General features: G+C 41.1%; 2 protein-coding genes across 2 annotated transcripts; one reads left to right on the top strand and one right to left on the bottom strand.

Annotated features, from left to right (window-relative positions):
* Positions 1 to 10277: 10277 nt before the first annotated feature.
* Positions 10278 to 23533, top strand: gtf2e2 (general transcription factor IIE, polypeptide 2, beta). The gene is made up of 8 exons (XM_061771342.1): positions 10278 to 10494; positions 11942 to 12122; positions 19418 to 19500; positions 20103 to 20210; positions 20697 to 20879; positions 20954 to 21047; positions 21772 to 21887; positions 22929 to 23533. The coding sequence occupies exons 2-8, from the start codon at positions 11963 to 11965 to the stop codon at positions 23046 to 23048; spliced, it is 864 nt and encodes a 287-aa protein (XP_061627326.1). The 5' UTR covers positions 10278 to 10494; positions 11942 to 11962; the 3' UTR covers positions 23049 to 23533.
* Positions 13357 to 18749, bottom strand: smim18 (small integral membrane protein 18). The gene is made up of 2 exons (XM_061771344.1): positions 18395 to 18749; positions 13357 to 15989 (listed from the first exon to the last, which is right to left on the bottom strand). Exon 2 carries the CDS (start codon positions 15982 to 15984, stop codon positions 15649 to 15651), a length of 336 nt encoding a protein of 111 aa, XP_061627328.1. The 5' UTR covers positions 15985 to 15989; positions 18395 to 18749; the 3' UTR covers positions 13357 to 15648.
* Positions 23534 to 24647: the final 1114 nt, after the last annotated feature.

Raw genomic sequence — 24647 nt, 5'->3', positions numbered from 1 at the left:
TAGTACCCATTATTTCTGTCATGTTGTAATGTTGTTTTGACCTGACTGATTAGAATACACGATCTGACTAGAGCAGTGATTTCCAACCTTTATGGAGCCAAGGAACATATTTAAAAAAAAAATCTCACGGCACACCAACAAACAAAAATGTCACAAAAAGTGGAAACATTAATTACTGTATTTACTTCCTGCCATCTAATAGAAGACCATTAATTTGTTCTGTCTGTCACTATGTCTCACTGGCATAAATAGATGAACAAAAATACATTATTTATCCATCCATCCATCCATTTTCTTTTACCACTTATCCACAGGCCACAGGTCACGGGCTGCTGGAGCCTATCCCAGCTATCTTCGGGGGTGAGGCGGGGTACACCCCAAACCGGTCGGCAGCCAATCGCAGGGCACATAGAAACAAACAACCAGTCGCACTCACGTTCACACCTATGGGCAATTTTAGAGTCTTCAATCAACCTACCACGCGTGTTTTTGAGATGTGGGAGGAAACCGGAGTGCCCGGAGAAAACCCACCCTGGCACGGGCGAGAACATGCAAACTCCACACAGGCGGGGCTGGGATTTGAACCTTGGTCTCCAGAACTGTGAGACAGATGTGCTAACCAGTCGTCCACTGTGCCGGCCTACATTATTTATTGTAAATATATTTTTTGGAGCAATTAAGTACACAAATATATACAGTAAATGAACAGGTCATTAAAATAGACACATACACACATTGCTCCATCTTGTGATCGGCTCGGTGATCGGTTCTCGTTTTTTTAAACTCGATGATCGGTGGTCGGCCCCATAAATCCTGATCGTGTAAAGCCTAAAAATAAATATCTTATACTGGATATCAGTCAATTGTTGCCGTGGCGTTACATTAAATGTACATGCAGTGCACCTCAGAAATGTAGGACTCTGCTGACTCCCACCATTCTAACTACTATCTAGCCTTTAGGCTAATGTTAGTCAAAGTCTGCTTTTTTAGCTTAAGTAAGCCAAGCTGTCAACTATTCCAGGTCATAAAATGAAACTGTCTCGCTTTTAATTTCGCTTTTCTTTGCACGCAGTTAACTCTGCTGTCAGATTAACATGCCAAAAGCTGAGCAAAACAAAACACGGACTGGGACAAGGTATTTTTCCCTCCTTCCTATTTGTGACGACAGAAATGAGCGATGATCGAATGAATTCAATTTGTTTTACTGGGTCTCTGTACAGAAAAGTTTTCTTTTTTAGTTTGAAATATGTTAGCTTCACGAGGATCTGTCACGGTCGCTTGGCCACAGGTAGAATCCCGACCGGGTCTCTTTTGCGCTTGTTGCCGGTGCCATAAATCCACGCAGAACCTCACCTTTGCAGCTAGCCTGCTGGCTACTTAGCCTGCTAGCTAACTAGCCACTCTCATCATCTTTCACGATGTGTTGAATAAACTTTCTCCCATTAATTCAATCTGCCGTGGTCGCCCCCTTTACCGAAAAGGAGCACTTCCATGTTATCCATGCAGCTCATTGGAGCTCGGCTAAATGCAAGCATACTTCAGTAGCGAGTTTGTTTGTTTTTTGTTTTGTTTTTTTAAACAAACTTTATTGAGATCTCAGTGAAGCTACAATGCATACATGCGCAGAAACTATGCTACGTAAGTCAAGATGGCGTCGCCCGCAAACAAAGGTTAAACATCATGAAATATGTTTTTTTTTTAAGTAACTGCGTCGTTGCAGCATTGCAGCTTTTGTCAGAATAAAGAAAGTAATACGTTATTCTTTGATTCTTTATGACGCAAATTAGAATATTCTAACTCGGCGTTCGTTTTTTTTCATCACACTTGACTCCACCACTTTGTCACCACCGATTCCCTACACAGTACCACCTCATTTGTGGAAACACATTAGGTAAACTAAAACCTTTGTAACTGGGTGTTCAGTATCTTGCTCAAGGACACTTTGCCATTATGTCACAGGTGCTCAGGATCGAACCCCCAAACTTCGGGTTTGGCAACGAGCCATGCCGCCCCATCAGCACCACAATAATTGCCTTCATCTTTCAGCTTTAAACCTGTGAGGCCTCAGGTTCTCGGTCTGCTTCAAAGAAGATCAATCAAATTGAATCCCAGCACCCCCAAAAGATGTTTTTTTTTTTTTTTTTTTTTTACTGTATGTCCTTTTTAAACAAGCTAGAAAAGTGTATAACTGTACAATACTTGGTTGAAACATAATATTTTAACCAAAACAAATACAGCAATTTACAATGTTTGTTATTTTTAGTACTCACCATAGTGGGCATGTATAATTCGAAAAATTGCATTTTGTTCATGTGTATGTATAGGTTCTGCTGTGTAATAAGTAGGGTTACTGTTACTTTTGTTTTATAAATCCAAACCATTTTTTGCTGTGGCTCAACATTTAAATAACCTTTTTCAGATTTTATGGTTTATCAGAGTTTCCCCAAAAGTATTACACTTCTCTTTCATGAATGTGGGAACCAAATTATGTTAAAATGTACAAAACAGTGAAATTTATCCTGCAAGGCCAGGAACTCAGCACCAATCCAAGAATCCCTTCTGACAAAAAGAATGCTTGGGGGGAAAAAAAAGTGCCTATGCAAAGAAACTCTCCCTGCGCCGTACTTGCAGGGCTTGTGTTGTCTTACATAACGATGCCTCACCAACCACCTCACAGCTGAGCTTGCCCTGAAAATCCATAAGAGGCGTCGCTTCCCCCTTCTAAATTGTCCGATTTAGCCAAGGATCGCCACCTTTGAATTACGATAGCACATCAGGCCTTTTATGCCTCCTCCATAAAACATGCCTCTTGTCGTGATCCGTTTTACTCTTATTGAGCGGGTGAAACGGGGGATGGTGCTCTGCTGCAGACAGGCGGTGCTTTTATCCTGGAAGGTTAGCAGAGGGGTTGCAGCTCTGAGACCTGGGCCAGTTGAGCAGGTTGGCATGTTTTTTTTTTTTATTATTTATTTTTTTTATCGCCTCTGTCCGTCTGTCTGAGTGGCTGCTGCTCCTCTGTGACCTGTGACTCACTCGGCTTGCTGCAGCTGATTCTAATGCTGTGCTACTGCCACCTAACGGACACTGAAATTCAAGTACACTCAGAAAGGAGAGCATACCAATCCATCCATCCATCCATTTTCTGAGCCGCTTCTCCTCACTAGGGTCGCGGGCATGCTGGAGCCTATCCCAGCTGTCATCGGGCAGGAGGCGGGGTACACCCTGAACTGGTTGCCAGCCAATCGCAGGGCACATAGGAACAAACAACCATTCGCACTCACAGTCATGCCTACGGGCAATTTAGAGTCTCCAATTCATGCATGTTTTTGGGATGTGGGAGGAAACCGGAGTGCCCGGAGAAAACCCACACAGGCACGGGGAGAACATGCAAACTCCACACAGGCGGGGCTGGGGATTGAACCCGGGTCCTCAGAACTGTGAGGCTGACGCTCTAACCAGTCGCCCACCGTGCCGCAGCATACCAATCAATGGTCACTAAAATAAATACGAACAAGACTTTCGATATTCAAACAAAATGTATTTCACATAATATAGTTGTATAGAAATGCATTTACAAGTACTATAGTAATACAACAGTCGTCTATCAATAAAATAAAAATAATCAAAAGCCTAGAATGCACTGAACTGGTGACTATTAAAGAACAATGTTTGTTGCATGAAACTTTATATAAGAAGAAGAATGTTTATGGTGTAGTGGTACACTCGCCTGACTTCTATTTGAAGTGTGAGTATGGATGATTGATTGTCTGTCTGTATATGTGCCCTGTGATTGACAGGTGACCATTAGAGGGTGTAGTCTGCCATTTGCTCTAAATCCGCTGGGAAGGTGATCGTTTAAGATTAAATTCACATTTTAGCGTGATGGTTTGGTACAGTAATGCCAATTTGACATGCCTCATGTGCCAGGTCGCTGGATTACTATTGTATCATTGTATACATATGTTAATATACAGTGGAACCTCGATTTAACAGACTCCGGATCTAACGGACAGAAACTAGTCTCCAGTTAGAACTCAAAATCAGCCCTCCCATGCACTAGTGAGGTAAGTTTGGATACACTTTAAAACTTTGCAAACGTTTTAAAGCTTTTTTTATATATTTATTTGCAATAATTTTGTACCTTCCTGGGTGTTTTTAGGCCACAAAAAAAAATACAAAACAATATTTTTTTTATTGTACTGGTGTTTTTCGGTCACGAAAAAAGTACTTCAATTTAACGGACAATCTGATTAGACAGAAGGACCCCGCCTATTACATCTTATTAAATTGTGCAGGGTCTGAGTACACCGGAATTTGTATTCTGTATTAATTTTGAAGAGAAGTCCATAATGACTTCCTTGTTTCCACTTAAGGATAAACAAAATACTGCAAAATAGTCTGAAATTCCAGTCAATAGTGGCGTGTGGACTATTCCCTGTTGTAAAATTAGAATGACCTCAAGCCCTAAGTGAGGTCCATAATGAGCACTTTTCCAAGTTTGTTTTGGATAACCCTCTGTGGCCTGCATGGATTCCAGGGGCCCATGTATTACCCATTGAATATATTTGGCATGAATTAAAACGCTGATTCTGAGCCAGCCAGAGCTCATCAGTCTCTGCAACCTGGTTCCAAGAGAGACCATTACAGCTCATGGCTTGCGAAAGATATATTCATTAATAAGATACTGGCTAATTTTTTAATATATATATACAGTGGATATAAAAAGTCTACAGACCCCTGTTCGAATGCCATTTTTTTGTGATATAAAAGATCAACTATTTCAAAACTTTTTCCACTATTAATGTAACCTATAACCTGTACTACTCAATTAAAGAAATAATAAATTAATAATAATTAATAATGAAAAAATATAAAGATAATTAAAATAAACAACTACATTATATCCGTTGTTTGTTTTAAATTCACCACTTGCAAAGATTATTTTCACTTGAGTTGTACAGGTCCTGTGATTACATTATTCATTCATTCATTCATTTTTCATTTTTTGATAATAAAATCAAACGCTTCCCAGCTCCTGTCCTCCTGAGATTGCACTTTTACAGAGATCTGCACCAAAATGTATTTGTATCTTCCTTTATCCCATCCCAGAATTGGTACATTACTTTTGCATAATTCAGCTAAATAACTAACAAACTGTGGCGTAAGTATAACCTCCTTGATGAAGAGAACCACTTCCCAGTATGCAGCACGGGGCTTTGTGCAACACAGCCAACAATGTAGAATGTGTTAATGAGAGAAAAAACAGATCCAGTCAAGTATTTGCGTGCAGGCGTGTCCTTTTTTGGCTTTCTTACATACACACCAGGTGATTTCACTCCAGAATTCACTTGCGATATTGAACTGTCACTGTGGTGCCGACAAGTAACACACACACATTATTTTTGAGAGTTGTCACTTTCACACTTCTCCTTCTTGCAGAATTTCCTAAATTGAGGAGATAGGGGTGTCATACAAGGAAGAAAATCGATAATGATTCAAAGGGCCCGTGATTGACAGTGGCCTTCCAAAACACAGTTTTCCATTTGCAGTATTGACGAGATGGGCCATAATGTGATGTTTTTTTGCGTCCCCAATTCTGTGGGGGCTGCCTCTGGTTGCACGACTGTCTCACAATTCTGAGGTTCCGGGTGTGAATTTTTTTTCAGACCTTCCTGCGTGGACTTTGCTCGTTTTCCGCACGCTTGTGTCAATTGTTTTTCCAGTTACTCCGGTTTCCTCCCACATTCAAAAAAATTGACATTAGATTAATAGAATAATAAACTGTCCATGTCCTGTTTGCATGTTAACTCCGCGCTTGCGTGGGTTTCCTACAGGTACTGCGTCTTCCACCCACATTCCAAAAACATGCATTAGGTTAACTAAAGGTTCGAAAGGGCCGTAGGATGGACCAGGGATAGGCTCTAACTTACCTGAGACACTTTGGGTGGAGACTCCAGCTCGCCCATTAATCTAATGAGGACAAAAGGTATACAAAAGGGATGGATGGAACTCTCCTGCTATTGGATATTATCCTTAACTTTCGTTCACACATGCTTCTTGCCACCCTCACTCATGCAAACATGACCACACAATATGCTTGAGTCATGTGCACAAAGGAGCTGACACAGAAAATGAATTGAACTCACTCTCTGCTTTGGTTACATCATGGCTCTAATTGGCAGTGCTTGTATCTTGACGTGCCCAAGTTTTTGTGGCCCAAAAGTGACTTCAATTGAAATAATGAGGATCAGCAATCCAATGCAGAATAATTAATGTTAGGCCACTTCATAAGTCTTGGTATTCTCTGATGTCTAAATGGTCTGCCTCATTGCCGCATGCGGTGTCTGCAGTGACTTAACAGTGTTTCATTTTGAATTAGGCCCTGAATTTGGCCGCATAGAATTCATCATTCTTGTTCTCTCACTTCTTGGTCTGACCCGCTGAATAACATTAATTTGGAATTCTAGAGATGCTAATTTGATCTGTGATCTACATGAATGTGTGAAAGTTGGAAGGATTTACAATCAAACTCTCTGAAAATATAAAATGTGTACAGGACAGATGATCCAAATTTACCTTTGTTGGGGAAATATTGGACTCAAGTATTGGAACAGGGAGTCCAATTCTGTTACTTTTATGTTTTTTTTTTTTTTTCACAAGGGTCGCAGGAGTGCTGGAGCCTGTCACAGCTATCATCGGGCAGGAGGCGGGGTACACCCTGAACTGGTTGCCAGCCAATCGCAACCATTCGCACTCACATTCACACCTATGGGCAATTTAGAGTCCTCAATCAACCTACCACGCATGTTTTTGGGATGTGGGAGGAAACCGGAGTGCCCGGAGAAAACCCACGCAGGCACGGGGAGAACATGCAAACTCCACACAGGCGGGGCCGAGGATTGAACCCCGGTCCTCATAACTGTGAGGCAGACGCTCTAACCAGTCTTCCACCGTGCCGCTGGGTGTATATATATATATATATATATATATATATATATATATATATATATATATATATATATATATATATATATATATATATATATATATATATATATATATATATATATATATAATATTTCATATATATATATATATATATATATATATAATATTTCAGTTTTTATGCCCAGGTAGTTACTTATTGAACAGATGATGAGCTTAGACGATAACATGATTTGGAACAAAACATCCAATTCTTTGGTGAGCAAAATTGTTTAATAACTTTAGTTGCAAATTCATTGCTAACAATAATTACATCCAGCATACTTGGGGCCCATCTACATCACCAAACCTTTGCATTCTTCTTTTGTGATGCTTTTTTTTCACACTTTCAGTAATGCCTGAAGTAGTCAGTCATTTCTTGCACTCATTTTAAAAAAGTAAATCCTCTGCCACAAAATGTATGCATGGATATGTGCAACAACAGAGACGAAATTTTCTTTTTAAGCCCTCTTTCCCCGCTCTTTACACTGCTGCGCTCGGCAGCTCATATTTCACTTTCTGCTGCTTGAACATGCTCAGCTCTCTGTTTGCTTTTAGTGACCTGGATACTCGGTGGCCTCATCTCACCTGTTCCCCCACCTCATTACCCAGCAGCACAGTTGGCAGTCAGCAAACTTGCAGCTTCAGCTGGCTGCACTGATGCACTCGGTCTAACAACAGCAGCAGTATATCTGGAGAGTGGAAGTTATGGCTCGTTGGGTCTCCGTGTCAGGACACGTTCCGAAGCGATTATGCAAGGTTCCGACATATTTATTGATCAACATGCAGACATGATTACAGTCAGTGTCATGGACATATGTGCAACTCAGGCACATCATAAATCTTGACGGAAGTACTAGCCTTTCTGTCAAAACAGTGGTCTAAAAAAAAACACTAAATTGTACTGCTACAGTATAGTGACTTGACAAAACATTCTCAAATCAAAGCTAACTTTATTTATAAAGTAAGTATTTTCCATAAAGTAAAATGCAATTCAAAGGGCTTTAAATGCAGAAGTTAAAATCAATCCCCTCCTGCCAGGGGCATGGTTTTGTCAGAAGGGCACAGTTTTAAACACACACGTGTGTGTACAGTACATAAGCTACAGTTTACAGGACATATCATATCCAGATGGCCTATATTTTACCAACAAGTTCTCTTTGTGTATTTTTTCCTCAAAAAAATTAAACTAGCAGTTCATATCCCAAAATATGTAGTCGTTTTGGAGCAATTGGTAAATTACTAATTTCCCAGGGACGCCCCTTTTACATCACAAAAATGGATACCCACCAAGTGTGACGTCAGCACTCATCAAAATCACCAATGACCTCCTCCTGGCAGCTGACTCTGGCTTACTCACAATCCTCTTCCTCCTTGATCTGACTGCAGCTTTTGAGACCATCTCTCACACCTCTCTACTGAACAGACTCCACCACATCGTCATTAAACACACACACCCCTCCAGTGGTTCAGTTAATACCTGTCCTGCCGCACCCAGTTTTTTCAAATGAAATAATTTAAATCCCATGCGTCCCCCGTTCCTTCTGGTGTCCCCCAAGGCTCTTTCTTGGGCCCCCTTCTCTTTGTCACCTACACCTGACCTCTTGGCAATATTTTCCATAAATTCAACTTTCACTTTCACCCTCCCCTCAGGTTAAGAGTCTGAGCATCATCCTCGACAGCACAGTCTTTTTCCAAGCACACATAAACAACACCTAGTCTGCATACTTTCACTTATGAAATTTCAATGGCCTCTGTCCATCTGTCACCCACACTGCTGCTGTCCTTGTTCATAGCCTCACTTCCCGGTTTGAATTACTGCCACTCCTGGATTTTATTTTAATAAAGATGTTATTTGTTTTAGATGAAGTGATATAGATCAGCAAAAAAAAAAAATGTACACATTCATATTTTATTTCGTTATTTTTATTTTATTTAACATTCATGCTCTGATTTTTAAAAAATAAATCAGAACTTACTCAGTAGTTACTCAGTACTTTTGTACTTTTTTCAATGAGTACTTTCTTACTCAAGTCATTATTTGGAGGACTACATTTTACTTTTGCTTGAGTAATATTATTTAAAAGTAACAGCACTTTTATTTGAGTACAATATTTGGCTACTCTACCCACCTCTGCCCACAAGTAACAAAGAAAAGTACAGCTTCTGCAGAACTCTGCTGCCCGTATTATCAGAAGGACCCCCTCCACTCACCACATTACTCCAGGCCTGCAACAACTCCACTGGCTCCCTGTCCAATACTGCATCCAATATAAATTACTAAACTGCCCCTTCAAGGCCATCAATAACCTGACCACGCCATATCTTGCTAACATTCACCTTGCCTCAGATCTTCATCCTGCAGCCACCTCCCTTCTGCCCCTCTGTCCACCGTGGGGGATATAGCCTTATAATATTATTGTTATTATTATTATTAGGAAATACGTGCAAGCAGGCTCACACAGGTTTTGACCTAAATGTGGGTGGGCCAAAATCTGGTTGAAAATCAAAAATATCAGCAGAAAACAAGCCTAAAATTATTGCCGAGCCTTTTTGGGGGAATTTTTTTTTTTCTTCAGACATGATTTTTAAGTCCAGAACTATGGAATAAGTGCCAATGTTCACAGAATTACATAGGTCCTTTAATATAAAAGTACATGCTATTATTGTAACATAGAGTCTGCTCGGTAGGTTTTTAAACTGGTAATAGTACATTTCTTACCGTTGACATGCTAATAGGTTGATGTGTTAGATGATCGAGTGCATGCTTCCTCATAAATATAACAGTAGCAAGGCTAGAGATTCAGTAATTGGGGGGCATCTGAGCTCATATGGGTGGGAGAAAATTATATTTTTTTGTTCAAACTAATTGATCACTCTGCAAAAGACTCTCATGTTAGTATCTAAAACAACTTTGTGTATGTATATCCTTTAAAAAAAAATCAGAGGCTTATTTTGTAGTTTAAAAATATTATAGTAACTTATCTAAAAATAGATTATTTGGATTCCCACCGGCCAGTAAAATGATTTCACTGCTAAACAAAAATTAGTAAAGCTGCATAAGACCTAAGAGGGTCGTCTTAACCCATCCCCTACTAACACGGAATAATACAAATCTTTTCATTAGCACCGAAAAATCACTTTAGATTAGTGGTTCGTGAAAGCAGATGGAAACCAAACCAAACAAAAAAGCCACAATAAAATATACGTCCTGTCATTCTAGCACAAAAGAATGAGACGTAAATTCTGCGATACACACGGATAACCAGTAGGGGGCAGTGACGGAATCAAAACTTGTTCAGCGTTCACATTTGAGGCACACCCGAAGAAGACGTAGCGCAACAAACTGAAGCGCCGCAAACGCCAAAAATTGATTGCGTTTCTGAAGTTGTTCAGTAAGGTGTAACAAACATTTCAGCGCGGAGGAAATTGCTGTTTGAGTTGAAAAGGACAACTTTTACGGTCGTCCTGTCGGACTGAGCCCCGGAGAGCAATAGCAGTGTTTGGCTGGTAAGCTCACTAGTTTGCTAACATTAGGCTGAGCACAACAATGCACAAGTGACTGACAAGCCAATATCGTTCGCTGACTCGATTTGTGTTGTTCGTTTCCTGGTCACTTATAAAACTGTCGACGGTCATCTGGGGTGATGAGCTGCCGCGATATTCGCAAATTTAACACGCATACGCTGCTAGCTTCAAACGAGCTCATGTCTGAATAAACCTCAGTTTGCAACCGAAGTGGTGTCATATTCAGCGCAAATATTTCCCTGAAATGTTTTGTTTATCACCCTAGATTAAGTCAGTGTGTTGGCTGATCTCATTTTCTAATTCTTGTTCATTTTATGTTGATTATAAAGTACCTCTTGTTTGCATGCACTCGTGTCCCAACTTCCAATGTCAACAATGGGACATGATAGGGTATCACCTTTACGTAACAATAAATGATGAACAAATGATCATTTTATGGTGTTAAATTTGCTCAGCGTCTTGTGTTTTCTTTTAAGTAGTACACATATTGATAAATATACTGTACAGTATGTGTTTTGGGGTTTGGAAGTAAGGTACCCAGTTCCTAACTTCATAACATCTTGTGACTATACCAAAAAAAAAAAAAGAAGAAGAAATGATTACATCGCAAGAAAGAATAGTGGCTTCTCAGTCCAATATGAGCAATGAAATGAATTAAATGTCAGTTCTGTACACAAATAGTTTTTTCTACCAAGCAGATGCTTATCCTTCCTGAGCTGCCCACGGTGTAAGGCACCGAGCAGGTGCGGGCATTCTTATTGCCCCTCGCCTTGGTGCCCGTAGGCAAGAGGGTAGCCTCCCTCTGCCTTCGGGCGGAGGGACGGACAGGTCGGACCGCAGAGTCCCCGCCCTTAGGATGCCTCCTGGATGAGGTGTTCCGGGCACATCCCACCAGGAAGAGACCCCGTGGAAGTACAAGGATACGTCTCTCGGCTGGTGTGGGGGCACCACGGGATCCCGCTGGAAGAGCTGGCCAGTGAGGTCTGGTGCTTCCCCGCTTAGGCTGCTGCTCCCGCGACCTGATCCAGGAGAAGCGAAAGTAGATGGATGGATGGGCTGATGCTTATGTAAATAGCGTGGTGCGAAAAGCAAAGAAATGACCAGAGAAGCTCGCCAGTTTCCTTTTCTCTCTCCGTATCAGGGGTCTTCAAATGATGTCACTTTATTTTCTTCTTCCCAAAAAACATGCATGTCAGTTAGGTTAATTATAGACTAAATTGTCCAAAGGTGTGAAAGTGAGTATGAATTGATATTGCTCGATATGTGCCCCGGTGATCAGTCCAGGTGTACCCTGCCTCTAAACCACAATTCTGCTGGGATAGGCTTTAGTTACTAATCAGATCATGAGAAAATGTATGCAATTTATGCATGTATGAGCATAATATGAAGGCTCTACGAATATGAAGGCTCTTTACTTTGTTCCATTCAGATATTGGGACAGTCGGTCAGAATGGATCCTGCTCTACTGAGGGAGAGGGAGCTCTTCAAGAAGAGAGCTTTGTCCACGCCGGTTGTAGAAAAGAGACCAGCTACGTCAGATTCTGTGTCACACAAGAAGAAGAAGCCCAGAATAGAAAAAGAGGGCTCATCAGGGTCCAAACAGAGTGCTGGTGAGTGAATCTTCAGATCTTTCTGATAACGTGTTTGAATTACTAAGCGCTGAGCGTCCACCTGTCTTGTAAGAGATGTACAGAAAGTACATTTGCTACATTGTGCTTTAAACTTTATTAACCCTCAGTGTTGTTATTAGACTTTACACCGATTTAATCGGCCTGATCGGTATTGGCCGATATTTAGCATTTTATGCTGATCAGCGGCGGGACGGTGGCCATACTGGTTAGACCGTCAGCCTTACAGTTCTGAGGACCGGGGTTCAATCCCCGGCCCCGCCTGTGTGGAGTTTGCATGTTCTCCCCGAGCCTGTGTGGGTTTTCTCCGGGCATTCCGGTTTCCTCCCACATCCCAAAAACATGCATTAATTGGAGACTCTAAAATTACCCGTAGGTGTGAATGTGAGTGCGACTGGTTGTTTGTTTGTATGTGACCTGCGATTGGCTGGCAACCAGTTCAGGGTGTACCCCGCCTCCTGCCCGATGATAGATGGGATAGGCTCCAGCACACCCGTGACCCTAGTGAGGAGAAGCGGCTCAGAAAATGGATGGATGGATGGATGGATTCTGATCGGCTTTGTCATAATTCGCCGATCTGATCAATGACACACAAAAGACATTTACTCCACGTCGCCATCGTGCAAAGTATATTTGAATCCAAAAGCATGTTTATTTTTAGCCTTGTCACGTGTCTTTTGACGTAATATTGGAAATATCTGACGGCCGATAAAGTTGTTAAAAAAAAAAAAAAAAACATGTCGGCGGTGTGGAACAGACAACACGTCGGAGACAGACAACACGTAATGCCCGGATCAGACTGCAAGACAAATTTGCTCTTTCACGATTGCACTGTCAGACTACTGCAATAAAATCTTGTATTCCGATACCACCGCATCCCGTTTTTTTACGATCATTGGGGTTTATCCTATCATCTCAAATGCAACCGGATACACTCGTTACCGCGGCAACGACAACAAGAGCGGAGCGCGGCGACTTTGTATTATAAGGACAAAATGGGGGAAAACGTGTGTTGGTGGTCACCGGTGCTCAGGACAGGAGAGGATGTTCATTTAAGGCTCGCTTGAGGTATGTTCACGTACTTTGAATACGATACGGCTCGCAAGCAGGCAACAAAACGTTATGTAGCCTAGCAAGCTAGTGGTAGCACGAACGGTTGGACGTAAACATGCCGCCGCTCTGTCGAATCATGCTCTAACGTTTCGGTGTGGCTGTAGTAATTTAATTACAAATAAAGTAATTTAATTACAGTAAATTAGCACCCATTATTTCTGTCACGTTGTAATGTTGGTTTGACCTGACTGATTAGAATACGCGATCTGACTAGAGCAGTGATTTCCAACCTTTATGGAGCCAAAGAACATATTTTACAATTGAAAAATCTCACGGCACATCAACAAACAAAAATGTCACAAAAAGTGGATGCATTAATTACTGTAATTACTTCCTGCCATCTAATAGAAGACCATTTATCATTTGTTCTGTCTGTCATTATTATTATTTATTGTAAATATAATTTTTTGAGCAATTAAGTACTCAAGTATATACAGTAAATGAACAGGCCATTTAAATAGACACATTCCTCCATCTTGTGATCGGTTATCGTTTTTTTCAACTCGCTGATCGGCCCCAAAAATCCTGAACGTGTAAAGCCTAGATATTATTATCCCCATTTGTCCATAAAAATCTGACAATTTACGCAGTCTATTTGTCATAAAAAATTAAACAAATGAGAGTATTTGATTATATTACAGTCAGGTCCATAAATATTGCGCCATCGACAATTGTCATCTTTTTGGCTTTAAACGGCACCACAAGGGATTTGAAATGAAACGTACAAGATGTGCTTTAACTGAAGACTTTCAGCTTTAATTTGGGGGTATCTACATCCAAATCACGTGAACGGTGTAGGACTCAGTGTGGAACGCATCACCAAACACTGGATTCCGTCCGCTGTGATGCTCTGCCAGGCCTCTACTGCAACTGTCTTCAGTTTCTGCTTGTTCGTGGGGTATTTTTCCTTCAGTCTTGTCTTGCATGCTGATTCGGATTCAGGAAAGAAATCCAGTGTCTAGTGATATCTGTGCGTTCCAGACCTCAGGCTGTAATTGACTGCAAAGGATTTGCAACCATGTATTAAATTGTGAATGTTTGATTTGATTGTTAAATTGTCCCATTACTTTTGGTAACTTGTAATTCCTCCACGGTTTACCTGATTCGGACATCAATACACATCTTGTTCATTTCATTTCAAATCTATTGTGGTGGTATGTGTTTAGAGCCCAAAAGATGCGAATTGTGTCAATGTCCGTGTGTGTGTGTGTTCCCCACATAACACACACACACGGGGACAGTTAACTGTTTATAAATCATAACCACAACGACACGTTATCAACACAGTAGTTGACTTCAGCAAACTCTTTTTCAGCATCATTTGACTGACAGTTGAAGGTCTCACATCGCAGTCCAGCAGCTTGAGGACGGGCCTTATTTTACATTTTTGTTTATCCTTTATTTAACCAGGAAAATGCTTATTGAGAGAGAAAATGTTGTTCAAAAGCCAAGAGACAGCAGAAATTATACAGTACATAACACAATATTCATACAATAGATAAAAAATAAAGACTACAAAAATAAGTGATTATAAAATGTATGGCATCTGATTTAAAAACGGTGACAAAGCCCAAATGCGTTCACGTACATGGTGTTTTTTTAATTAATTCAAATTTGGCAGGCATTAAGACATTTTTTGGGCCTCTTCTAATGACTCTGTACCTATGTGCCAAATGTTTAACATTTGTTTAAGTGCAGTTTTTCGAACAGAGCCTCAGTCTGGTTTATTTATTTTGTATTTATCTAAGATATTGTTCTGCATTACAATGCTAATGTTCTTTAAAATTAAAGGTTAACTGTTCTTAAACAGGATGTATTTGAATTGTTATGGTCTATAAGTGACATTAAAAAAAAACCCAATGATACTATCGTTTATCTTGATAGTTTTTGGGAAAATATATCGTCGTAAAATGTTTGCTATGATGGCAGGCTAAAACATAATATATTGAGAGCGCAAGAGCAATGAATAACACAAAAATACTGTACAAATAAAAATCTGCAATATGGCGGGACCGTGAAGCAACAACCGTCATATAGCGGAGGATTACTGTATCTGTACTCCGTGATGATAAGTTGCAGGGACTCGTTGTTTCCAGACATGTGCATGCTGGGGCTCACATAGTCGCAAGAGTAAAATGATCTATGCTAATTTGGTACTGTTCTCCTAGGTTACTTTCCATAGTTGGGATTTCAGGATCAGGCTTTTGTGGCATGTGAATGTGTGTGAAAGGAATTCATCTTCATCTATGTTTTTATTGTCCAGTTAATTCATCTTGACTGGTTCCTGAACAACCTCAACTGTTTGGCAGTTTTTGAAGGTCTACTCCCGAAGGGGTTAGCGTTGCCTTCCTGCTCTGGTCCCGCAATTCCTGCTTTTCCCCTCTCTGTGCCGCTTTTATACCACCTCCGTGTGCAATTCCGGTTCATTGCAAATGCTGGTCATCAGCTTGCTGCAGTTGCCTGACCCCTCCTCCTGGAGTTGTTGTTGTTCTTGTTGCTGCTGCGTTTTTTCTTTGGCGCAGCAGCCACAGTCCAGGAGCTCGTAGAGTACAGCCAAGGCCGCCAGAGACAGCACGGTGAGGATGAACAGCAGCAGGATGATGAAGCAGGCCACGTTCCAGCCATCGTGGAAAGGGTAGACCTCCTGCGGCTGCAGGGAAACATGGGAGAGAGGAACGGCCTCGGAGTGCCAGGCCAGACTGTTGGTGTCTGTTGTTGTGATGTTGGACATGATTCCTGGTTGGAAATAACATAAGTAGGGAGAAAGTCATTTTACTACATGTCCATGACTGGATGTGGGGAAAATGAATGATTGATCAATAGATTACTTGTTGTTGTTGTTTTAATATTATATTTTGAATGGGGTTGGATAATCACTCGCAGAATGTTCTGAGTTCCTATTTTCACAGTATGTGGAATAACGTTGCCCACAGGATTTGCCACAATGTGGATGTATGTCAGCTGATGTCACGTTGTTCATTAGATTGCGTTAGATTGTCGAGACTGAATCAACAGTGCCTGTGCTACTTGCAGCAAAGAAGTGCACGCTAGATACTAGTGATGGGCTGATTGATCCATAAACCGCAATATTGTACTAGTGATTCACCATAATGAAAATTAAAAAAATAGGAAACTGGGGCTGGGCAGCACTCGGTAGAGCGGGTCGTCCACTGACCAAAGGTTTGGTGGTTCGAATCCCGGCTCTGTGTTCTTGAGCAAGACACCAGGTCTTTTGCCCAAAAACCGAAAATGCACTTTCGGGCCTTTTTCGGCCGAAAATTTCCGGTGGCCACTTAACGAATTGATATCTATGTCGGTATTGATATTGACAGATATCAGTGTCATGAGATCAATTCTTGAGTTACTGTTTCTCTCCTTTGTGCACTGTTGCGGTTTTATCGAAGAGGCGACTTAGCTGAATGTGTTTGTGTGCAACTCCTCACTACACACAATTAACACAATTCACAGTTAACACAAACTGTGGATACTGTTTACATGCATTACACTATAGCAAGTAAACAAAAATGTACTCTTTTACTGATTAAAGTATTTTATAATTATGTTTTTATTTCTCCTCCACCCACTGCTGTTCAAACTTATTCCCAACATTAAATGTTGATACATTGAGCCATTATGCCTATCTCCAGTTCAAATATTTTGTAAACTGATAAACGGCAGTGTCTTCCATTGCATTCGTGACCTTGGACAGGATAAGTGGTGGAAGATGGATGGATACAACTACAATACAATGAAACTGTCCAAACGACAAACAGCAGCCGCAGATTTAAAGCCTACAAGCAAAATTCCCCGTTTCATTCACAGGTTGTTCAAAAATAGAAAAAATGAATTGCAGTGCGTACAGATTCAGACCGCTTATTCCTTTTGCGCTTACGCCTACTGTTTAAAATCCTCAGGGAGCGGTATGCCAGCATCCACGCAAATACACAGACACCCAGACAGACACGCACACATGACACACACAGATTCAGACGTTTGTAAGTCACATACTGCCGCTGACCCAGTTTGCTCAAGCCAGATCGGGGGGAGAGCTTTGTGGGTGCTTCTTGTTGAAACACATGCTTTACATTATGATGAGAAGATGCTGGTTGTGTGAGTGGAAACATGGTTTTCCATGTCACCTGAAACGGGAACATGATATAACCACACTTGGGTCAAAAGGCCAGATGCTTGGGCCTAAGAAAAGATGACATTGACAAACACGCCGGCTGCATTCTAATTTTCAAGTTACTTCGTTGTAAAGAATAAAGCATACTCTTGCTAGCTAACGCATTTGGTGTACCCCAATGTCTGGTCTACTGTACACATTTAAATACTTTTTCATGTTAATCAAAACTATTTATCACTATCAAAATCTTTGCTAAAAGAAAAAAAAAGTTTACAGTATCTAATGAAGTGAGTTAGTATTATCCTGCACGATTTTAAGAGGTAGGACAAGAATACTTCACGATATACATTTCTGGTGGGCCCATAGTTGCCTTATCGAAGCCAATTGTTTGTTGTTGTGTACGCTGTTGTGATCGTTTCGTCTTTAGTTCTGTTAATAGAACTTTCACTTCAACTCTTTGCCAGGGAAACTTTTTAAAATGTGGCATTACTGTGCATCATTTACTGACTCTTAAGACCCTAAGTGAGCTCCACCCCAGGCCTCCCCAAGGAGTTATAGGCCCAGATCCCTGGAGACAAACCCAGCAGTTGTCTATCACTGGTACACTAATGCCCTCCATTCGCTTGACTCCTCACAGATGGCCCTCACTCCATCATTGATTTGTCAATGAGAGCTTCAGTTTCCACCTCTTCTTACACACGAGTGCACGCTAATGCTTGGTAGCCTCGCGGAGAGTCAGCAGACGGCTCCATGTTTATTTTATAGTGTGCGTGTTCCATCTTGGCCTGAAGGTCGTAATGGCTGGCTCAGGAGCTTATATGCTGCTTTGGTGTCGGAGTCATGACATTCCACATCCATCTTAGCTACATATACATGAAATATTACTCTAGATATCAAAAGACGCATAAACCCTTTACTGCCGCCCAGTCTGAGAACAGCCTGGGTGCCTCGCATTCCTGTCACGTTCGTCCCAAAAACACAAAAAAATAAGAAAAAGGAAGGAATAGAAACCCACCTGCTCGTCTGGTCTTGAGAGGACGCAAGTCAACAGATGCTCTCGCTTCCTTTTGCTGCCCCACCTATTTCCTCTCCTCCGCTGCCTGCCAGCCTCTGCGTTCACTCCTCGTCAGCACTCCCATGCACCGCCGGCCGCCACTCCTTGCAGAGCCTCATGGCTGAGAATGCTCTCCTCTCAGTCATTGGCTCTTTTCCCCCCGCTCCGTCTCCGAGCCATTTGTTAGCGGGCCTGACGCAATTTCAGCGGCCTGCCCACTGAGCGGCTCGACAGTCGTAGATGCTCCCGCCCGCCCCGTTAATCATTCATGAATCAGTGCGTCTCTCTGCTCTGATTGGAACGTCTCTGCCGCCTCCATGGGCTGACTTGTCTCATTGGACTACCGGCACATGAAAGGGATGAGTCGAGAAGACTGTAATCTCATGCTTTTGCATACTGTACTGCTTTGCATGTAACTCTAAAGATACACATGGGATAAATTATTATATGAATGAGTGTCAAGTGGATTGTAGCTTAATGTCACATTTATTCTTGAGACAGCAAATTAGTTCTGTGTTTCTGCTGGTAGCAGTCAAATAGTTACTCCATTTTGTTTCAATTACATGGACTCTGATTACTCAATAATAAAAGCCATACAATTCTCAATAAATTATTTGATTATGTCCATACCTAGTAATGTATTTCGTTAAACTAGTAACAATTCAAATGAAAACTGTCCCCCCCCCCCCCCTCCCCCTTCATTTTTAGTTAGTCCTTGAGAACTCATCACTGGGCTTGAGTTAAAAATTTAAGTCATATAAATGTTATATCTATCCATAGTAATATTCCAGATTTGATATGCTTTTCCCACATTTGGTATTGTTCAATCAAGCATTCTCAATTCATGTTTGGACCACTAGTTGTCCCTTGTTTTTGTTTCACAGTTATCACTACTGTTACTAATTTCATTGAGGTTCTAGTAGTTACGATGACTGTACGATGTTTTATTTAATCTCTAATTTTTCTTCTCTACTTTCTCCGCAGAGGCTAGTAATGGCAGTTTTAACATTAAGACGAGCTCCGGCTACAAGTTTGGGTGTCTTGCAAAGATAGTCAATTACATGAAGGTAAGGCGGAAACACTTTGACCTCCCTAACTATACCGACTCTCTTTATTTCTATTATACACTCACATCAACATAATACATACATAATATAATGAGATCCTGTACAAAAGCTTTGTCAATAATTTCAAATACAGTAATATTGCTCAGTCATGATTGATGCTGTCAGAGATGTTGTTTAAATGTTTATTATTGGATTTCTTGAGGTGTATTTCAGTGTTGTAAAAATATCTCTTGTTCAGTAGTCATCAAACAACAAAAGCTTGATTTGCTCTCCGAGTCAACGGTGTCCTCTGCATAATATTTCGTCTTTATCATGGGATGCGAACAGCTTGATCGCGCCGTTGCTCCGCTGAAGCACCTCATAACCTCACTCAATTTGACAGATTGCCTCGCAATGTGGGCGTGTTATGTGTCATCTGTCAGCACTGAGATTTTAGCGTTTTGTACAAATTGCTGTGGGCCTTTGGTTAGTCCTCTTGCTAGTCTTAGAACTGCTTAAATTACAGTATACTGTATTTTTAGAAACTGCAATAGGGGACAGGTATGTACATTTTCGTAGTAAACTGCATCTCATCTATTTGCTGATATGTTCTGGTTTCACAGACAAGACATCAAAATGGCGACACACACTTCCTGACACTAGAGGAAATTCTGGATGAGACCAAACTTCTTGACATCAGCATGAAACAAAAGCAGTGGCTCATGACTGAGGTCTGTGAACACCAATTAGTATAGTCATTTATGGCGGCACGGTGTACCACTGGTTAGCACATCTGCCTCACAGTTCTGAGGTTCGTGGGTTTAAATCCGGCCTTGCCTGTGTGGAGTTTGCATGTTCTCCCCGTGCCTGGGTGGGTTTTCTCCGGGCACTCTGGTTTCCTCCCACATCCCAAAAACATGCGTGGTAGGTTGGTTGAAGACTCTAAGTTGCCCGTAGGTATGAATGTAAGTGCAAATGGTTGTTTGTTTATATGTGCCCAGCGATTGGCTGGCGACCAGTTCAGGGTGTACCCTGCCCGCAGTTAGCTGGGATGGCTCCAGCATACCCGCGACCCTAGTGAGGATAAGCAGTGTAGAAAATAGATGGATGGGTGGATAGTCATTTATCACTTTTCTTTGCTAAATGCTGCAAGTGAAAATGCTAGCACCTCTATTCCTGCTGAATCTCGGCCGCTGTGCATTTTCTCCTCACCGCAGGCATTGGTCAGTAATCCAAAAATTGATGTCCGGGATGGCACGTATGGCTTCAAACCCAAGTACAACCTGAAGGACAAAAAAGCTTTATTGAGGCTGCTGGACAAACATGACCAACTTGGCCTTGGAGGAGTGCTACTGGACGAAGTCGAGGAGGGGCTGCCCAACTCTGCTAGGGCCATCAAGGTAACGCTAATCAAACGGCAAATTACATCTTTGCCATACTACGTAGAAATCAATTCTCAAATGGCTGTTTTCAGGCTTTGGGGGATCAGATCACATTCGTGACGAGACCAGATAAGAAGAAGATTCTGTTCTACAATGATAAACACTGCCAATTTCTGGTGGATGAAGGTCAGTGTTTACATGGCTTTGTGTCTGCCCAGTCATCATTTTCTGTTGATTTAAGGCAGTAGCAGTTTATAAAACTAACAAAAAGCTTTTTTTTTTTTTAAACTCATTCTTCTATACATTGGGATTTTTCTAAATTATTGATAACTGTGAACCAATAAAATTCTTAATTAAAAATTCTTGTCTCGAGATATGACTTTCAGACTGCATTCTGATCGACAATGTTAGCATGTACTATTTTTAAAAAATTACAAAACTAAACTATTCGTCATGGATGTCCAGACCCCACTTCCAATGAAGTTGGGACATTGTGTTAAAATGTAAAGAAAAACAGAATACAATGATTTGCAAATGCTTTTCAACTTATATTCAATTGAATACACTACAAAGACAAGTTATAACATTTTGAAACTGATTAACTTGATTTTTTTTTTTTGGGTGGGGGGGTTCAAATATTCTCTCATTTTGAATTTGATGCCTGCAATCCATTCCAAAACAGCTGGGACGGCATGTTTACCACTGTGTTACATCGTCCTTCTTTTTAACAACACTCAAGCATTTGGGGATTCAGGACACTAATTGTTGACGCTTTGTAAGTGTTGTAGTAATTGTAGGATAAAGAGCAACATTCTGCCACAAAATGGTAAATCCTAGTTGTAAAATATTGTATCAATCTGGTCAAATTTTCTGTTTTTTTTTTTGTTTTTTTTTACATCCCTCATGGTAGAATTTCAGAAACTGTGGAGGAGCGTTCCGGTGGATTCCATGGATGAAGAAAAGATTGAAGAGTACTTGAAAAGGCAAGGCATCACCTCCATGCAGGAATCAGGGCCGAAGAAAGTGGTCAGTATCTACTGGTTTCTAATCAGTTCAATCTCCAAAAGTTTAGGAGGTGCAATCAGAAATTTAAATGAAAGCCTAAAAAACTGTTAGTCAGTCTCAGACAAAACGTGGGGGACGAAAAATCAGTCTTCATTTGTTTTAGTTGCGTGGCACTGTCTTCGTCCTTAACGGCCACTCGTTTCGTAGAAGCATGCGCCAATGAAAGATGTTTCATTGGGTTGGATTGACTTTTGTCCATGGCATAATGTGAATTTAACACACACATTCTTTCCTCTGAGTTTGTTTTAGTGAAAAGTAATGTTTGTACTTCCAGTTAAAGGCTGCTTGAACTGTATATTTAACCGGGCTTGCCATTCCTATCATTTGCTCTGTTCTCACAACTCACTAGTGTTTACTCGTGTGCGCGCCATGGTGTGGTCTGTGAAACCATCGTTGCTCTTGTTTGTGTCAACAGTCGCCAAACTCTACCTCTGTTTGGAATACAATGAAATTTGACTCAGCCTCAGCCAATCAACATCACTTATGTGGTTCTTCTTGCGCCCCCACGAAGTTAAAAAATAAAATAAAAATGCCTCAGTTAAGAGATCTTGCTGGTCTGATGAAAACGGCTTCAATGAGCTAATTAAAGTGGTGTCATGATTGAAAACTACCATAATAAAATAGATTACACATTACTGAAAAAAAGTAATGCACGTCAGTAACAATTACTTACAACGCAGTTATTCCCATCACTGGTTGAAAGCTGGAAAAAAGGCTGAAGTTCAGAACTTGCCAATACACACCCACAGTGATTACAGAAGTATGCGGAGCCAAGATTAAAAGATGCTTATTGGCCCCATTATTTTTCGAGGGCCACAATATAATCAGCCTGAAGCTTGGAAAGATGGATTCCCGTTGGTCCATCTGCCACGAAAGGTTCGGCCAAGCTCCGCTCTGCTCAAGCTTTGATTGCCTCTCGTTCCTTTGCAAATGAATAAACGGCAAACATTTGTTGTATACGACACTGCCAAGCCTGCACTGACTGTTGTGCGCTCCCTGTAGTTACCAGTTCAGAAGAGGAAGAAGCAAGCTGGTCAGCGAAAGAGACACTTCAAGACCCACAACAACCATTTGGCAGGAGTACTGGAGGACTACGCAGATGGAGTGCCAGTCAAAAAGTGAAATTAAACAGGAACATGGACAGCTAAAATACTGTATTAGCTTATTTTGCTCCCCTTGTGTTCCTTGTGAATAGTGACTACTTGCGGAATCCATTTTAGCTATCGAGCCAGAAGGATGTTTGAAGACATGAAAATTATCTAGAGCCTTTCAGACAAAGCCATCATCGAAGGGGCTAACACCACTTTGCAAACAAAACCAGGCTGAAATGTTTGTAAATAGTTTTCTTAATTATACTTTAACACAAAAGTGTGTATATAGAGGACATTATTTTCAGCAATGCTTCAATACAGTTCCATACTGAATGATTCCCCCCTCCGTGTATGTGTGCGTGGTGGGGGGTGTTGTGTTGAAAGACTTGTGTTGTGCGTCACAGATGTCATCCAGCATGGATCGACTTTGATGTCAACATCAGTTAATATTTCAGTTGTTTTACTTTGCAGGGCCATTCCATTCTGCTTTTAATAAAATACTCTCAAAAAACTGATGTTTCTTTCTAAGATCTTCTAAAATTACAACTGAAATTATGCATTCTAGGTTTTGTACAATTAAATATAACAAAGTGTAAGGTGTACTGGAGGAACAATAAGGAAACCTAAGCTAATTTAAGCTATTAAAACCAAAATTGATATTTAGTTTCTACAGTGACAAATGAGTCTACTAAACAAAATAACAGAAAATACCAGGTAACCACAACAACAGTAACGGCTACTCAGTAATGTTATATACTGTACTTTCTCGTGTATGTGCATTTGTCCCCCAGAAAATTCTCAAAAAATAAATAGTGCGCATTGTACATAGGTATAGGGGCAAATGGGGAAAAAACCTCACATTTTATAAATGTATGCCACCATCTAGTGGTTATGAAAAAGCTGTACACTTTCATTCCAAAATGCCACCGCCACTTAGTGGTTCAAAAGGTGTCGCCTACACTTTCATCCCAATAGGACGGGTACGTACGTATGACTGCATATATGTACAGTTGTCCTCATAAATTTACATACCCTGGCAGAATTTGTGAAATTTGTTCATAACTTGTTTAAATATGACTGAACAACCATCAGTAATTTCTTTATGGTTTTGTTTAATGATAATGCTTTTTGGCACAGTGTCCGACTGGTTAGAGCGTCTGCCTCACAGTTCTGAGGACCGGAGTTCAATCCCCGGCCCCGCCTGTGTGGAGTTTGCATGTTCTCCCCGTGCCTGCGTGGGTTTTCTCCGGGCACTCCGGTTTCCTCCCACATCCCAAAAACATGCATGGTAGGTTAATTGACAACGCCAATGGTTGTTTGTTTGTATGTGCCTGCGATTGGCTGACAACCAGTTCAGGGTGTCAGTTCAGGTAGCCCGCCTCCTGCCCGATGATAGCTGGGGATAGGCTCCAGCACGCCCGCGACCCTAGTGAGGAGAAGCGGCTCAGAAGATGGATGGATAATGCTTTTCTCAAATTCTTGACCGTTTCATTTGAATCCCGTTAAAATAAAATTATATGTTTCGCCTGGCCCTTCACGTATTCTATAAAGAATTGTACCCATCTTACGAATTCTGCCTGGGTAACCAAACATATGAGCACAACTGTGTGTTTTCTAAATGACTAAATAA

Source organism: Phyllopteryx taeniolatus, chromosome 4, assembly GCF_024500385.1.
Source record: "Phyllopteryx taeniolatus isolate TA_2022b chromosome 4, UOR_Ptae_1.2, whole genome shotgun sequence".
In the NCBI taxonomy this organism is placed as follows: Eukaryota; Metazoa; Chordata; class Actinopteri; order Syngnathiformes; family Syngnathidae; genus Phyllopteryx; species Phyllopteryx taeniolatus.
This window is presented reverse-complemented; position numbering and strand designations above follow the sequence as displayed.

What these genes read in the sequence shown, in the direction of transcription:
- gtf2e2 (XM_061771342.1), top strand. Translation starts at nt 11,963, where the DNA reads ATGGATCCTGCTCTACTGAGGGAGAGGGAGCTCTTCAAGAAGAGAGCT. An exon ending in ACTCTGCTAGGGCCATCAAG is followed by an intron (nt 20,880 to 20,953) that starts GTAACGCTAATC and finishes GGCTGTTTTCAG; the next exon opens with GCTTTGGGGGATCAGATCAC. An exon ending in AATCAGGGCCGAAGAAAGTG is followed by an intron (nt 21,888 to 22,928) that starts GTCAGTATCTAC and finishes CGCTCCCTGTAG; the next exon opens with TTACCAGTTCAGAAGAGGAA.
- smim18 (XM_061771344.1), bottom strand. Translation starts at nt 15,984, where the DNA reads ATGTCCAACATCACAACAACAGACACCAACAGTCTGGCCTGGCACTCC.